Source organism: Ranitomeya imitator, chromosome 9 (assembly GCF_032444005.1).
Source record: "Ranitomeya imitator isolate aRanImi1 chromosome 9, aRanImi1.pri, whole genome shotgun sequence".
In the NCBI taxonomy this organism is placed as follows: Eukaryota; Metazoa; Chordata; class Amphibia; order Anura; family Dendrobatidae; genus Ranitomeya; species Ranitomeya imitator.
In genome coordinates, this window is record NC_091290.1 from 50,658,701 (window position 1) to 50,676,155 (window position 17,455).

General features: G+C 44.9%; 1 protein-coding gene across 2 annotated transcripts in view; it reads left to right on the top strand.

Moving 5' to 3' along the window:
- Nucleotides 1–14,346, top strand: part of B4GALNT4 (beta-1,4-N-acetyl-galactosaminyltransferase 4) — a 67,233-nt gene extending 52,887 nt beyond the window's left edge. For both annotated transcript variants that reach the window (XM_069739765.1, XM_069739766.1), the window contains exons 16-21: nucleotides 63–352; nucleotides 2,544–2,697; nucleotides 6,634–6,706; nucleotides 6,795–6,948; nucleotides 8,478–8,604; nucleotides 13,079–14,346. In XM_069739765.1, the coding sequence (XP_069595866.1) occupies nucleotides 63–352; nucleotides 2,544–2,697; nucleotides 6,634–6,706; nucleotides 6,795–6,948; nucleotides 8,478–8,604; nucleotides 13,079–13,196 (916 nt within the window). In that variant the 3' untranslated portion in view covers nucleotides 13,197–14,346. The remainder of the gene's footprint in view (nucleotides 1–62; nucleotides 353–2,543; nucleotides 2,698–6,633; nucleotides 6,707–6,794; nucleotides 6,949–8,477; nucleotides 8,605–13,078) is intronic.
- Nucleotides 14,347–17,455: the final 3,109 nt, after the last annotated feature.

A 17,455-nucleotide genomic window follows, 5' to 3' on the forward strand; every position in this document is an offset into this window, starting at 1 on the left:
ACTTTCACCCATGTACCTAATTTTTTTTTTCTAAAATGTTGATTTTTCCAATTGTTTTATAGCATTTACACTCTACTCCGAATAATCAATGTGGAGAAGCGTCGTGACTCTGCGAGGGGCAACCGATACCTCATGGAACTAGAGCTGGAAGAACGAGGACGTAAAAAAGTGAGACTGGCCGAGTATGTGTATCTTCTGGTGCACCGTGGCGCCGGCGGTGACAGCGATGAGAGTCCTCCTGCAGAACCACCTGAAGTTTCCCCCAGTCCTTCCATTTATACTAAACCAATCTTGTGCCGACCTGTCAGTCTGAGCTGGAATTCTCACGCCACGGTGCACTTTGTAGTGCCTGGTGAGTTCTCATTACCCTTGAATGCAGGGCTGTGGAGTCGGTAAGCCAAACCTCTGACTCCGACTCCTCAATTTCCATGACATCGACTCAGACTCCACAGCCCTGCCAGGACTGTGGAGTCGGTAAGCCAAGCCTTCGACTCCTCAATTTCCATGACACCGACTCCACCAAAATTGGCTCCGACTCCACAGCCCTGCTTGAATGCATTATCGGCATGTTTCTTTTGTTCAATTTTTTTTTGACAAACTTATATTTTTTTTATATATTTTACTAATCACTATATATATATATATATATATATATATATATATATATATATATATATATATATATATATATATATATATATATGATAAAAAAAAAAAAAACGTGATGTTGCATTTTGCAAAAGTAGCTACAACCACATTGGTTTAGTTGTTGCATCATTTTCTGGCATAATATTGCTTTGTGCGGTAATCTTGCCTGACTGTGTGGAAGCATTGCGGAGAATACCGGGACTTCAGATCACGGCCAGATATCTCATTTTCTGCTGTTTATTTTCTGTGTTCCTAAGCAGTGAGTCTCTTTTGGATCATAAGATGGGTCAGTAGGGAGGCAGCGCGCAGAGTTTGCTGTGTCCTTTTGTTGTAGCAATGTGTCTCACATCATCTATTTTACAGCAGGATGGAGCCGCTTTCCAAATGGAAAATCCCAAGTTTATTTAATCGGAGTTTCCACGTGCACAATCTGTTTTTACAATAAAAAATTTTCTGAATTTCCTAAAAGGGATTCTTTCTATTTTACAATAATGTCTCCCATTGAGTGAACTTTTAATAAACGTATCTCCAACTTAGCGAACAGGGGTCACTTTTAGAAGTACGTGCCCACGACATCATTTTCAGGCTGATTCCACCCGGAACATGAAAGGGTGACTATATATAGACGCCTATACATTGGGACATATCTGCCATTTTCTGAGAAAAAAGGATCAGACCTGCTGGATTTGAATTTGTCTGATTCCTTGTTCCCCAAGAGATGAACGCTCTTGGAGATGTCTGTAAGCAACTTACTTCTTCCACCTATGTTTATAGGGTGGTTGGGAGCTGTTGACAATCAGTTATGTATTGTGTATGACCATCTTATGGCCCACCAATAGACTTTAAACATTTGGGGCGGTCCACACTTTACTCTGCAGTGATATTTTAAAATCTCATTGCAGCGTAAGCAGTTGTTCAAGATCATGGAGCCTGCGGGAGCCAGTAGTTGGACACAGCCAGACTTCACATTGAGAAGGCAGAGATGATAATAAACCATCTCTACCTTCCTGATTATTGTATCCACGGTGCTAAACAAATGCTGTGTATACAGTGTAGGAACCTCTGACAGCACCTCATTCTCCGGACCCAGGGACCATGTGAAGAGTTTTTGGGTCTTGGCAGACCCAGATCAATTCTACTGTGAAGCCAGGAGGCTGAATTTGCCGTTATTGGAGCTAATTTACCTGCCACAGTCCTAAGGAATATACAAATGTATTTCAATGTTAAAATGTCCCCTAAAGATCTTTTATGCCCTCAAGTGGGGGGCACAATTGCTTGAAAATAAGTGAAAAAAATAGATATATTTACAAATATTTTTATGAGATTAGATAGTGGGCGTTGGATGGAATAGGGTTTAAAAGATAAAATGATATACTCCTTACTAAGTAGTGCTGTGCAAATACACGTTAGATGGCTGTTGACTGAACTATGATTCACCTGATTGTTTGTCCGTCTCTCCCGTACACAGGAACGCTCGCTCTGCCGAATGCTCCTGTGCTTTCTTTGAGAGAGCCGCTGCCAAACTCCTTGGGGGCGGGTTATCTCTCCGAGAATAAAAAGGATTTACAGCGCAAAACTGGACATCCTGGATCCTTATCTCCTCCAACATCATCTGTTACGGGCCCCACAGTGTCGCCAAAAGCATAGGCCGCTTAGGCCAACATTAGTCTTGTGTATGGGGGGCTTAATACTGCATGTGGGGTTTTGTCCTGTTGTGGTTTTTCCTGCACTTCATCTGCTGCGTCTGAACACGCACTAATATCCAGGTGAATTCAGTAAATGCGAATAGGTCTGACAATGTATTTATGAAGTAAGATTTGTCCAGCATTTTCTTCACCTCACTGTCTATTTATGGCCCCGTTTTCTCCTCCGTGTCCTGCTTTGTTATCTTGCAGTTAAGAACCAGGCCCGTTGGGTCCAACAGCTGATCAATGATCTGGAGTTTGTGTATCTCCAGACTCGTGATGACCAGTTCAATCTCATTCTAGTGGATTACGACAGCGAGGACATGGATGTAGAACAGGCTTTGCGTCGTGCTAAACTGCCAAGGTATTTACCATATATCTTCTAGACGAAGTTGTGAATTATTAAAGTGCACCCCCAGCTCTTGAGAGTAAGAACGTGACTGTGTTTTTCCAATTCCATATGCGTTGACTCTCACTCCTTCTTACACCCGTCCTCGTGTTGTGTAGTATTACTGTATTTCAGGCATCTAGAATTAATGATATTCTTGATGGTTCTGATTTTTTTTTTTTTTTTCATCATCCATGGATATGTGCATTTGTGCAGTAAATGTCTACAAATGAGCCCCCAAAGTGGAGTAGAGATGTAGTACATGGGCTGACGGGAATTGTAAGGTTATGGTCATTACAATATTCTGATTGCCCTTTTCAAGGGTTGTTCCAAAAATATAAATAAAAAAGTTATCCCCGATCCATACCTAGCTGATCGCAGAGTGGGTCCGACCACCAGCTGCTTGGGGCATGAGAGTCTAAAGCGTGAGGTTCTAAAGCCCCAATTTTAGAATCGCTGGGGGTCTCAGCAGTCAAAACTTTCTAAAAAGCCATTGGGTCTCAAGCAGGAGTAGAGAACCTTATTCTTCTGCAAGGGCCATTTTGATATTTATACTATTATTCGCGGACCATACAAAATTATCAACTTGAAAGGGAACCTGCTATATTTGGTTGCACAGTTAATTAGCTGACCCCTAATGTGACTTCTGGGGCTGCTGCTTTTTGGTGCGGCTGTGATGTTAGATGGTATAGGTGATGTTGCTTCTCGTAACTTATTTAACAGATTTGCGTTGGTCTGGAGTGCAGTCAACTCTTGGCGATAAGTTTTGTAAAGAGCTTGCAGCAATATGCTGTCCCAAACACAGATGTATATGCTCCTCACAGTGGGAAATTCATCTCACATAGAAAACTGGGACTACTGTATATACATCACATAGGGTGCACTGAGGCTGGAGCATAAATATCACATAGCAGACTGTTATGCTAGTGTAGTTGCTCACTCAGCATAATAGGTAAATCTTAACTACTGCGACTGACCCTGCCGATTCCTGTACAGACTAGAGATCCTGACCCCGCAGTCCCTAGTGGTTCCTGCGTGAGTACAGATTGCCCTAACCACAGAGTAGAGGATGACAACTCGGACCTATGCTGCCTAAAAGGCCGTTGAGCGCATCACGTTTCTCCTTTAGAACCGGAGGGCAGAGCAGAGTGTGAATGACTTAAAAAAGGGAAACTGTGCTGAAAAAGGAAAGATCCCAGAGTGAGTGAACCACAAAATAAGCCAAAAAGTACCTGTTGTTAGAAAATATGCCGCCTACTTCCTAAAAAAAAAAAAAAAAAATAGAAGCTAGGTATAGATCAAAGAACAGAAACCACAAATACATAAATCCCTAGCTGGAAATACACTGATTGGTTTTAAACTACAGCAGTATGGCTAAACATCCAAATGAGATTATGACTAGTAGGAAATGTCAGCAGGGGGACAGAATATAAAGCTGTACCCTAAAGGTGATAGAAAAACACAGGTGTTTTCATTTGTTTTCCCTAAGCAAAATGCAGCCAGAATAGCAGAACCTAAACACCTGGAAAAAGGTATGTCTGCTGAGGCTCAGTGGACAGGGAAGCCGAATATAAATAACAGGCTCAAGGATTCGAATCCAGGAGCATAACGCAGATACTGCGACTAGTGCATGTACATCACATAGGAGACACTGGAGCTAGAGCATGTACATCTCATAGGAGACGCTGAGGCAAGAACAAGAGATCTGGAAGAAAGAACAGGAGCAAGACAACCTCTGCATGGGTTGTACCATTGACAGATAATGGAGGTGGCTGACATGGAGAAATCCTACCAATGGCTGGAGAAAGCTCAACTCCGAGACAGCACAGAGGCACTAATCATAGCGGCAAAAGAGCAACCACTAAGTACCAGATCCATAGAAGCAGGAATCTACCAGACAAGACCCAAGGTGCAGACCATGCAAAGAAGCCACAGAAACAGTCCAACACATAGTGACAGGATACAAAATGCAAGAACAGCGTATACCGATCTGCACAACCAAGTAGCGGGAATTGTATACAGGAACATCTGCACAGCATATAAGCTATGTCCCACTAAGTCCAGGCGGGAGACCACGAAAAAGTGGTGGGGAATGAAATCCTGTGGGACTTCGAGATCCAGACATTGTGATAGTAGACAAGGATCAGAAGACGGCAATGATGTGGCAGTGCCAAGTGCCAGCAACATCAGAATGAAGGAATATGAGAAGCTGGAGAAATGCCAGGGCCTCAAAGGAGAACTGGAGAAGATGTGGAAGGTGAAGACAACAGTGATTCCAGTGGTGATTAGAGCACTTGGAGCAGTGACCCCCTAAGTTGGAAGAATGGCTACAACAGATCCCAGGAGCAACATCTGAGCTCTGTCCAGAAAAGCGCAATGCTGGGAACAGCTAAGATCCTGCACAGAACCCTCAAACTCCCAGGCCTCTAGTAGAGGACCCGAGAATGAGGAAGGACAACAAAGACCATCCCCATTGGGGGTGAGAAGGAAGTTTTTGTTTTATATAGATATCCATATCTATCTGGTCGTTAATGAGTTAACTGTAGCACTGCTTGAAAGTGCTGAAAGTATACTTGGCAATGCTTAGCAGCTGCTGTAGAAATCATTTTTTAAGAAGTTTTGCAATCAATAGCAATCACATTGGGTTCACTTGGTTTTATGCATTTTTAATAAAGTGGAAGCCGGTAGCTGGCGACCGATTTGCTTGCGCACCACTTTCCACGCACGTATCTCTTGTTTTTAAGATGAGGGTAGTTTTATATGAATAGTTAGTTGAAATAATGTTGTTCACCATCGCCCTTAAGCCCAAATTCATGAAGTCTGGCATTTTGCATGTCGGGCCTAAAGGGAATCTGTCAAAATGTTTTTTGCTCCCCCATCTGAGAGCAGCATAATGTAGAGGTAGAGATCCCAATTCCAACAATGTGTCACTCACTGGGCTGCCTGCTGAAGTTTTGACGAAATCACAGTTTTCTCTGCCGCTGATCTAGCAGAGCTCTGAATTCTGAGCTCTTGTGTAACCCCGCCCACAGCACGGATTGGCAGCTTTCTGTGTACACTGCATAGGCAGAAAGCCGAGTTGTTCAATATGTCGGTTTGGCCCTCAAACCAGAAATGTTTGTGCACCCCTGATGTATATATGTTTATTGTGCCCAAAAATCACTTGTAAAACTCGTTTTATGACGACCTCAAGGTATTGCTTCTAAGAGTACGTTCACGTCTGCGTATATAAAGAGGCTGAAAGGTTGGCGAGTATCAGGTGAACGTCTTCCGTTTTTTTGTTTTTTTTTTCTCACCGAGGATCTGTATGACGTGCGTATGCAATGCGTTTTTAACATCCGCTTCTACATGCAGTCATTTTCTGTGATTTCAGGCTAGTTTTCTAACTAAAAAAAACAATCTTATATATAGATGGATAGATGATAGATAGAAAGTGATATGTCAGTAGGATACATAATCACTGCATTGCACTAATTGTATATCTCACTGATGACATCTTTATTCTAACAGTTCACGCTGTAAATTTTGCACTCGGCTGATTAAATGTCAGATTTCCTGAGATGGGTGTGTAAAAATCACTCGGCACATGCATGGTCCATATATTGTCTGATTATTTTTATTTATTTGTTTGTTTTTTTTTTTTTTACTTTTTTTTTTCCCCTCACACCCATTGACTTTTACAGGCGAGTCTCGGATGTTTTTAACATGGCTACTCACGGCATGCTGCAAATTTTTTATTTTTTTTTCCCCTAACCCCAATTCCAGGTGAGGAAACCCTCGCAGATGAACACCGCCTCATTGAATAACATTGTCGCGAGTGCAACGCGATGTCGTTATTCACATTGCACTCCCCGATTTTATAGGCGCGAACCCTTATGACAAACTTCCTGCTGACATTTCATTTCTTCTTAGTTATCAGTACCTGAAGAGAAGTGGGAATTTTGAGCGGTCAGCAGGACTTCAGGCCGGCGTCGATACCATACAGGTTAGGAATGAGTACAGCTCGGAGCTCTGTCTGATTTTTTTTGTATGTGGATGGCGCCATTCATCAGCTCACCGGTGTGTTTCTGCAGGACAATCATAGCATTGTGTTCCTGTGTGACCTGCACATACACTTCCCTCTTTCAGTACTGGACAGTGTGAGGAAGCATTGTGTGGAGGGTCGCTTGGCTTTTGCCCCTATTGTAATGAGACTGAGCTGTGGAAGCTCGCCGCGGCAGCCCCGAGGTAAGACGGACTGGACGCTGTCTCACCATCTGTGACATTCAGTCTGTGTGTCCACATATATTTTCATATTGACAGGCTCCCTCTTGTCTTATAAATTAGCTTTAAAGGGGTTTTCCGACTTATTAAGAAATTAGGCCTTTGCGGGAATATCCTATAACAGTGAGACTATTTTCCTGACCACTCGGCGCTCCATGATGGTCTGCTGATGATTTATTATTATTATTATTATTATTATACATTTTTATAGCGCCATTTATTCCATGGCACTTTACATGTGAAAAGGGGGCAAATATAGACAAATACAATTGAAGATGAGCAAAAAAAACAAAGGCATACAGCTACATAACCCTGCCCGCGAGGGCTCAGTATTTGGTCAGTATTTTACCTCAGTATTTGTAAGACAAAACCAGGAGTGGAACAAATAGAGAACGAGTATAATAGAAACATGTCACCACTTCTGTATTTATCACCCACTCCTGGTTTTGGCTTACAAATACTGAGGTAAAATACTGACCAAATACTGATCGTGTGACGGTAGCCTCACAGTCTGCAGGATTAGCTGCAGCAGTCACGTGGGCAGTCAGTCTTCCTCAGACCGGTGAGGAGCGGTGGCAGAATTATTAGGCAAGTATTGTCTTACATTATTTCTGTTATTTGCTCCCCTCAACCCAGTTAATACATTGGAAATAAGACGATTTAGTATCATGGCTTACCCGCCATGTTTCAGTTTTCAGTCAGGACTGGAACCGCTGGATATTCATTGTGATTGATAGCATTGGGGCTGCGCTGAACGCATTCGGGGCAGGTCCTATTTAGAGAACTAGCTGTGAAATAATGTATAAAAGATTTGGGAAAAAGCCATAATGAATAGTTTCAAGGCAAAGCGCAGCTTTTCTTTTATGGTTTTCATTTACAGGAGTCAGGACTGGTGATTAGGGAGGAGCGGTCCCATGGATGGTCGGGTTCGACCAAACTTTATACTAAAGTTCAGTTCACGTTAAAGTGTGGGTACAGTTCTAGTACCCGAAGTCAATGGGAACCCGAACTTTGGTTCTGTAAAATGGTTTTACTAAGGGCTAGAGGGCTGCCAAAGGTAGCAGAGTAACCCCACAGAATCTGTCCCCTTTCATTCTGTCCCTTCTCTCCGTCCCTCCATCTGAACTCCCAGGAGAAGTGTTCGGAGTTCATAACTGGGTGTCTGGTACGAACCCCGAACCTCACATTTCAGATTCGCTCATCCCTCCTGGTGATCTCATTAGGATAAACATCAATATATCATTGTTGTAGGTGTGCAGACTCCCCAGGATGTCCACCAGATAGCGAAAACAGCAGCCATATTGTCTGCATAATCTCGTACTGCAGCTTATCGCATACAAAGAACAGGCCTGAGCGGCAGTATCGGTCCTAGTCTTGGACCGCCATATTTCCTGGAGTTAAATAATAGATGAACATCTCTGACCACCTTTCTGTTTTGTATCCAGCTGTCTATAATGCTCCAGTTTGTAAACCGGTCTGCTTTCGCTGTGTAGGCTACTGGGAAGTTAATGGCTTTGGGCTGTTTGGCATTTACAAGTCGGACTTTGATCGCATCGGTGGAATGAATACTGAGGAATTTAAGGATCGCTGGGGCGGAGAGGACTGGGAGCTGTTGGACAGGTAATGGTCATTCAGTTTCTTCTGTGTGAATGTCCTCATTTACAAATCCCCCGAACGCCCTGCACCCCACATTCATCCACTCATGACTGTTATTACATTGTGACCGCAAGTGGAAGCACTCGCCCTGAATCTGGGTGTACGTCCCCAGCTTCTTTTACTGTGTGTGCATGTTCCGGAGCCACTGCAAGTCACTGGTCTTATGTCCTCACAATTGTGAGTGGCGTGAATGTGGTGCGCGTTGTCTACCCGCCGCATTGACTGTCTCCGCCGCTGAGACACTGCCGATTCCCCCGGAGCATGCACACATAGTAAATGAAGCTGGGGACGTACACCCAGATTCAGTGTGCATGCCGGCGGAGCTGCTCGTCACTGCGCAGGATTACAGCGAAGATTCCCGTGACGTCGGGTCAGTACTACAGATGAATCTAAGGGCATGGATAAGATGACGAGACCGTCACTGAAACGAAAAGATGCCCACCCTCATGACTGAAAGGCAAGGTGGAATCTAACTATACACAATGATTTTTGGAATGAATACTGCGCTGTTTTTCTTGAAAACAACCTGTTCGAGATGCACATTGCCTCACTAACAACACACTGGGGCCAGTTTAATAGGAAAAAACAACATGACCGGATCACTTTTAAAAAGCTTGCACCATTTGCCTTCTAAAGTCTCTGTGTTGCAATGTGAAGGCTTTCGAACAGTCCGGCTTGTAACTTTTACATGTCTTTTCCCGGGCTCTTCTCAGCCGCCCACAGATAACGTCAAAGTTCATTGTGCAGGGAATTTTTTAGCCCCAAATAAACGCATCCATGTAAAACCTAAAAAGCCCCAAAGGAAGACAACCACTTTTAACTGCCAGTGATATGGATAGCACCCTGGTGCCATGTTTTAGTAATCCCATACCACTCCTTTGCCCTGGGGCATAGACTACGAATAGGGAGCCTTAAGGTACCGTCACACTAGACGATATCGCTAGCGATCCGTGACGTTGCAGCGTCCTCGCTAGCGATATCGTCCAGTGTGACAGGCAGCAGCGATCAGGCCCCTGCTGTGCTGTCGCTGGTCGGGGAAGAAAGTCCAGAACTTTATTTGGTCGCTGGACTCCCCGCAGACATCGCTGAATCGGCGTGTGTGACACCGATTCAGCGATGTCTTCGCTGGTAACCAGGGTAAACATCGGGTTACTAAGCGCAGGGCCGCGCTTAGTAACCCGATGTTTACCCTGGTTACCATCCTAAAAGTAAAAAAAAAAAAACACTACATACTTACCAACAGCCGTCTGTCCTCCAGCGCTGTGCTCTGCACTCCTCCTGCTCTGGCTGTGAGCGTCGGTCAGCCGGAAAGCAGAGCGGTGACGTCACCGCTCTGCTTTCCGGCCGCTGTGCTCACAGCCAGTGCAGGAGGAGTGCAGAGCACAGCGCTGGAGGACAGACGGCTGTAGGTAAGTATGTAGTGTTTTGTTTTTTTTTTACTTTTAGGATGGTAACCAGGGTAAACATCGGGTTACTAAGCGCGGCCCTGCACTTAGTAACCCGATGTTTACCCTGGTTACCGGCATCGTTGGTCGCTGGAGAGCTGTCTGTGTGACAGCTCTCCAGCGACCAAACAGCGACGCTGCAGCGATCCGGATCGTTGTCGGTATCGCTGCAGCGTCGCTAAGTGTGACGGTACCTTAAAGGCCGAGTCCGGCGACCAGGTTAGGGATAAAAGGCAATTGATAACCAATTTGTAAAAGAAATATGCAAAATAACTTATCTGATTAGACTTTTGTATTGTACACATTTATATAGCATTGTAAAGGAGGCAAAGTCTCAATTTTCATTTCAGGAAACCTGACTGTTTTATGACCACATGTAGGCTGTGTTCACACTGCTTTTGAAGCAGAAACTGAGCTTAAACTCTCCACATCTTCCGCCAAGTTTCAAAGCTCCTCAAAAACAACGAGTTTCCGCTTCTAAAACTCAACAAGAAACCTCTGATTGCACATGGCCTTTCAGCGGCTCTATGGACAGGTTACAGGTTGCCATAAACAGGAGCCTATAGTCACATGATACTAGCCGTGAGCCCTTGCCTATAGTCACATGATACTTGCCGTGAGCCCTTGCCTATAGTCACATGATACTAGCCGTGAGCCCTTGCCTATAGTCACATGATACTAGCCATGAGCCCTTGCCTATAGTCACATGATACTTGCCGTGAGCCCTTGCCTATAGTCACATGATACTAGCCATGAGCCCTTGCCTATGGTCACATGATACATGCCGTAAGCCTCAGGGCTCATTCTGCTGAGCATATTAGGTGGACGCACACTGTGTTCAAATTTGAGATCACACAGACCGCACTCGGACCAATGTTATTGAATGGGGCTGTTCAGATGATAGTCTCAGTGTGATAAATAATTTCACCATGCGCTGTTGGAACACCACTGCCTGCGGCCCGGCATGGCACCCTTCCCACTGCATGCAGGGACGCTGACATACTCCGCTTTGCGGCCGCATTGTTACCTCCCGTCACTGGGCGTGTCTCTTGGCGTGCTTCCTGGTTCTCTAGTTCCTTTAGATGCGCCTAGTGCGTGCAATGCCCTGTTCTTAAGGCCTAGCGTGCACACCTGTAAGATGGCTGCCAATCAATAGGTGGTAGCCATCCTGTATAAAAGGCACGCTCCAGAATAGGAAGGTGCCGAAGAAACATGAATTCATTAGTGAGTTGGTCCCTGGTCCTTGTGTGGCCAGTCCCGAACCCTGAAACTACTGCAGCGGTACCTGAATTTATATCTGAGATCTGGGTGTCTAAACGTGTGCCTTTCCGAGAATTCTGTACATCCAGACTGCTAAACCATTCTCTGAATCATCCCTATCTGAGGTTCCATGTCCGTAATTGTTCTACATGGGGATCCAGAACCTAGTAGTCTGAACGGAGCCAGAGTCCATGTCCATAACAGCTCAACCTGAGGATCCAGAACCTAGTAGTCTGAATGGAGCCTGAGTCCATATCCGTGGCCGCGTACCTGACCCCTCAGGTCAGCCGCAGTATTGGGGACTGCCTAGTAGTGGTACATGGCGGCTATCTGCAGCTCAAGCCCGACTCCACCATCAGGAGCTCTAGTGAACACCAGGTAGCCCCTCAGCTACACCCCACCTAGGCAAGCCCGGCCCCGTGGCACAGTGACTCCATGAACCACGTTTGCCACCTGCATGCGTAACAACTATTCCCTTCTGTATTTTGGATGAGATTCACCTATACAAACCTGGTGCACAAAAAAAAAATAGGATCCCAAGCGTGTCAACTATATAACATTGATTTTTTTTTTATTTTTTTTTTTGGGTACATTGCCATTATTAACATAGGATTCTGGTTTTGATCAAGGGTATCTTAAATTCTTAATGTATAAAAACAGATGTAATAAATGAGAACATATACAACAAGTGAATTGCAATGAGGATGCAAATTGTGCTTGTTTTCTGGAGGACAAATTTACAACATATCCACCGTGTGCCACGTATCCACCTTACCGCACTATAAACCCGCCAGCCCCATCCTGAGCCCCTGTTCTTGTTTCGGATGGGTCTTCCAATTCTCATATCCTTGTGCCATATTTTATATGAAGCGGTTTCCACTTACTTCTGTTGTCAGTAGCGCCGTCCATCCATTACTTGTAAATGACGTGGACGCCTCTTTAGGCCTCAGTCATTCGTTCACGAGTCACGCGCATGTTCTGTGGATTTCGCGGATGGAACAGGTACCTTTATATTCTACGGAGCTGTTCACATGTCTGTGTGTTTGCAACCCAAGCGATCTGCAAAAAATCACGGCGATGGGTCTAATATTGATATGACCAAGGATCAAAATTATACGCACAAGTCTATGGGGCTGTGAAAATTTTGGCTAGCACACAGATGGCATCAGTGTATATCCTTGTGCTGCCCATGATTAACCCTGTCATGGATAGGAGAAGCTTTGCAATTGAATTATTTTATCATTCGTGAAAAACTCTGTTTATTACATTGTATTAAATTGTGCATTCAGTAGGAGGCATCGGCCGATAAATTACCGTAAGATGATTTACATTATTAAGGAGTTGTGCAGCAGTAGTAGCTTTTTTTTCTTTTTTCTTCCAGTCTCTTTTTTTGCTTTTTATGAAATATTTATTTGATTATAGGGGTAGTTTCATCTCCAAAATGTAGTAGGTGTAATAATATTAGCAAAACTTCCAATTAGAATTGTCTTGTAGTTCTTCCGATTCGCTGTCTCTTTCCTCGGGCATTGCAGGACTTCTGTAATGCTTACTTTCACCAGTGGGGGAGCTGCTGGGAAATTGAGTACTTGATTCATTCGAAGATTGAAAATGATCATGTAGGTTCTGATAGTAAGATCATTAGGCCCTTCTGTTTCTAAAAAAAAAAAATAAAGTCCTGTGATTATTCTGGCCTTTTGTTATAATGATTAACTATATCTAAACCATTGTTCCAGGGTGCTGCAGAATGGATTGGAGGTCGAGAGGCTGCGCCTGAGGAACTTCTTCCACTACTATCACTCCAAGAGGGGCATGTGGAACACTCAAAGCCAGGAAAATGCTACCAAGGACTGACATGGCGCTGAGCCGGACTGTGTGAGCATAGTCCGCTATGGAAACCTCCCTCCGTTGTGTTGCACAGAGAGGTTGGCCGTTCTGTCCCATACACGCGGTACTGCCGGAGTATCCTGCAGAGTGCGTCCTTGCACCTACCCTGCAGAGTGCGTTCTTGCACCTGCCCTGCAGGCTGCTCTGGTTGTGTTCTGAGGAGGCTGTGATACTCTGCAGAAGATTCCAGAAAATAATGCATCTGATTATTCCTCCGCTGCAGCAGAGTAATCTTGGGTGCACGAGCTGAGCTACTTGTAGGAACATAGTTTTCTCTTGTTCATAGGAAAAATGCAGTCTGTGATCTGCTGCCAAAAGTTAGTGTTCATGTAGGATCCTGGTTGCATCAAACACAGGTACGAACAGAAAAACTGTTTGTTTAATGCACCTACAAGTGTACTTGAATTAAATGTCAGTGGTAGGAATACGTGCTGCACTTCCCCAACTGACCACTGGGTGGCGATCAATGATTCTACTTGTTTAGTTTTAGTCTCAAGGGCCCATCAGTCACAAGGGGGCGCTCCATGATTTAAAAAATTTGGATTTCAATTCAAACAAGGGGAAAAAATAGTCGCTATCCATTTCAAACGTCCGACTCTACGAGCCATTGTACGTCTTTGGTGCTACGTTGTTATTTTAGAATTTCGTCCTCCCTTTAAGCGTTAGTTCTTAAAAGAAGATAGGCAATTTTGACCTCTAGGAATGATGAATTTGGCTGAGGATTCAGGATCTCCGGTCAGAGTTTAACGCCGCTCTCGGTTTGCACTTAACATTATTTATTACAAGGCTCAATGCCAAATCTAAAAGGTATATTCGTGTGTTTCTATAACGTTTCACCAGAATTTGGAAATCTGCCCAGCAGTTCCTTAAGAAAGCAAAGGGGTCCTGGTGGTAATAACATTGCTGCTAGGTTAAAAAAAAAAAAAAAAAAAAAGTTCTAGGCACAAAGTACCAGTAAACCTGCTGCTGTCATCTTCTGCAGATATCCGGCCAGGCTCAGCATTTACAATGATTTCTGTGAAATTAAAAAATGTAGCAAGAGGTTTTTAGAAGTTTTAAAATTTTTATTTTTTTTCTTTTTAAAACTAAAATAAAACCATTTTCAGTTTGGCTTTTATTGTTGTCTCCTGTTGATTTTATTCATGCCGTATCAGCCGGCAGTGAGTGTAAAGGCCCCTTCACATTAAGCGACGCTGCAGAGATACCGACAACGATCCGGATCGCTGCAGCGTCGCTGATTGGTCGCTGGAGAGCTGTCACACAGACCGCTCTCCAGCGACCAACGATGCCGGTAACCAGGGTAAACATCGGGTAACTAAGCGCAGGGCCGCGCTTAGTAACCCGATGTTTACCCTGGTTACCATCCTAAAAGTAAAAAAAAACAAACACTACATACTTACCTACAGCCGTCTGTCCTCCAGCGCTGTGCTCTGCACTCCTCCTGTACTGGCTGTGAGCGTCGGTCAGCCAGAAAGCAGAGCGGTGACGTCACCGCTCTGCTTTCCGGCTCACAGCCAGTACAGGAGGAGAGCAGAGCACAGCGCTGGAGGACAGACGGCTGTAGGTAAGTATGTAGTGTTTGGTTTTTTTTTTACTTTTAGGATGGTAACCAGGGTAAACATCGGGTTACTAAGCGCGGCCCTGCGCTTAGTTACCCGATGTTTACCCTGGTTACCAGTGAAGACATCGCTGGATCGGTGTCACACACGCCGATCCAGCGATGTCAGCAGGGAGTCCAGCGACGAAATAAAGTTCTGGACTTTGTTCAGCGACCAACGATCTCCCGGCAGGGGCCTGATCGTTGGTCGCTGTCACACATAACGATTTCCTTAACGATATCGTTGCTACGTCACAAAAAGCAACGATATCGTTAACAATATCGTTATGTGTGAAGGTACCTTAAGGAAGACGGGGCAGTGACAATGCAGAAATGGTAGGTCTGTTTTTTTTATTTAAAGAAAAATTAGGAGGCCCTTAGGCTGCACTGCGGAGAGATTCTGGTGACCATTTCCAGTTTTGGTCGGGACACTGTTTGGATGTCCACATTGGACATTGGTCGAATGTATGTTATATTTTTGAAAAATTCACTCTATTTGCAATGTGGTTTAACCCCTGGAGGTATTTTTGTTTTTTGCTCCCCTTCTTCCCAGAGCAATAACTTTTTTTACTTTTCCGTCAATATGGCCATGTAAAGACTTGTCTTTTGCGGGACAAGTTGTACTTTTCAACTACACCATTGGGTTTTAGCATGTAATTTACTGGAAAACAGGAACAAAAATTCCAACTGCAGTGAAATTGCAAAAAAGTGCAATCCCACAGTTTTGTTTTTTTGTTTTTTTTTAACCATGTTCACTAAATGCTAAAACTGACCTACGATTATGATTCTCCGGGTCATTATGAGTTCATAGACACCAAACATGTCTAGGTTCTTTATTATTTAAGTGGTGAAAAAAAATTCCAAAGTTTATTTAAAAAATAATAAAATTGCACCATTTTCCGATACCCATAGCGTCTCCATTTTTCGTGATCTCTGGTTGGGTGAGGACTTAATTTTTGCGTGCCGAGATGACATTTTTATTGATACCATTTCGGTGCAGATACGTTCTTTTGATCGTCCGTTATTGCATTTTAATGCAATGTCGCGGTGACCAAAAAAACAGGATTTTTGGTTGCTTACCGTAAAATCTGTTTCTTGGAGCCTCCATTGGGGGACACAGGAACCATGGGTGTATGCTGCTGCCACTAGGAGGCTGACACTATGCAAATAAAAAAGTTAGCTCCTCCTCTGCAGTGTACACCCCACCGACTGGCATTATACTCTTCAGTTAGTGAGAAAGCAGTAGGAGAAAAATAACAAGGTTGAAAAACCATAACCACAAACTTGAGAACTGTAAACGTGAGAACAGTCATAGAACATATAACAAAAACATTGGGAGGGAGCTGTGTCCCCCAATGGAGGCTCCAAGAAACAGATTTTACGGTAAGCAACCAAAAATCCTGTTTTCTTTATCGCCTCTCATTGGGGGACACAGGAACCATGGGACGTCCCAAAGCAGTCCCAAGGGCGGGAAAAACAGACTTCCATCAGGTCAGAGGACTCACCACTGCCGGCTGCAAGATCCTTCTGCCTAGGCTGGCGTCCGCCGAAGCGTAGGTATGGACCTTGTAAAACTTGGCGAACGTGTGGATGGAAGACCAGGTTGCCGCTTTACATAGCTGTAGGGCGGAAGCCCTGTGGTGCACCGCCCAGGAGGCGCCGACTGCCCGGGCGGAGCGAGCCTTGATCCCAGAGGGAGGCACTCTGTTCTTGACCAGGTAAGCCTCCAGAATAGCCGTTCTGATCCAGCGAGCGATAGTCGCCTTAGAAGCGGGCTGGTCTCTGCGCGAGCCATCAGGAATGGCGAAAAGAGAATCCGTCTTCCGGAAACTGGACGTTCTATCCAGATAGATCTTCACTGCCCTGACAAGGTCCAGCTTGTTCAACGATCGCTCCAGAAGATGAGTCGGAGCTGGACAAAAGGAAGGTAGAACGATGTCCTCGTTGAGGTGGAATGTGGAAACCACCTTAGGAAGAAAGGAAGGCGGAGGCCTGAGGACCACCTTGTCCTGGTGGATAACCAAGAAAGGAGGACGGCAAGAGAGAGCCGCCAACACGGAGACGCGGCGGATAGAAGTGATGGCCACAAGAAAGGCCACCTTCAAGACAGAACTGATAGGGAAACCTCCCTGAGAAGTTCAAAGGGGGGAACCCTCAGAACGTCCAGTACCAGGTTTAAATCCCATGAATCCACAGGGGCCCTGTACGGAGGGACCGCGTGGGCTACTCCTTGAAGGAAGGTCTTAACCTGTGGTCTGGAAGCTAAAGTCTTTTGAAAAAGGATGGAAAGCACAGAAACCTGGCCCTTCAGGGAACTAAGAGCATGGTCCGAATCCAGTCCTGCCTGAAGGAAAACCAAGATGGAAGGCAGGGAAAAGGACATGGTGCGAGTCCAACCGCGTTTCACCTAACGGAAGTAAGCCTTCCAGGCACAATAGTAGATCCTGGAAGACGAAGGCTTCCGAGCCTGAATCATGGTGAAAATCACCCGGGCCGAAAGGCCGGACGCTCTTAGAACTGCGGTCTCAACAGCCACGCCGATAAACCGAGCGACTGAGAATTTGGGTGGGAGATCGGACCCTGAGACAGCAGATCGGGCCAGACTGGAAGGCGCCAGGGAGCGTCCGCG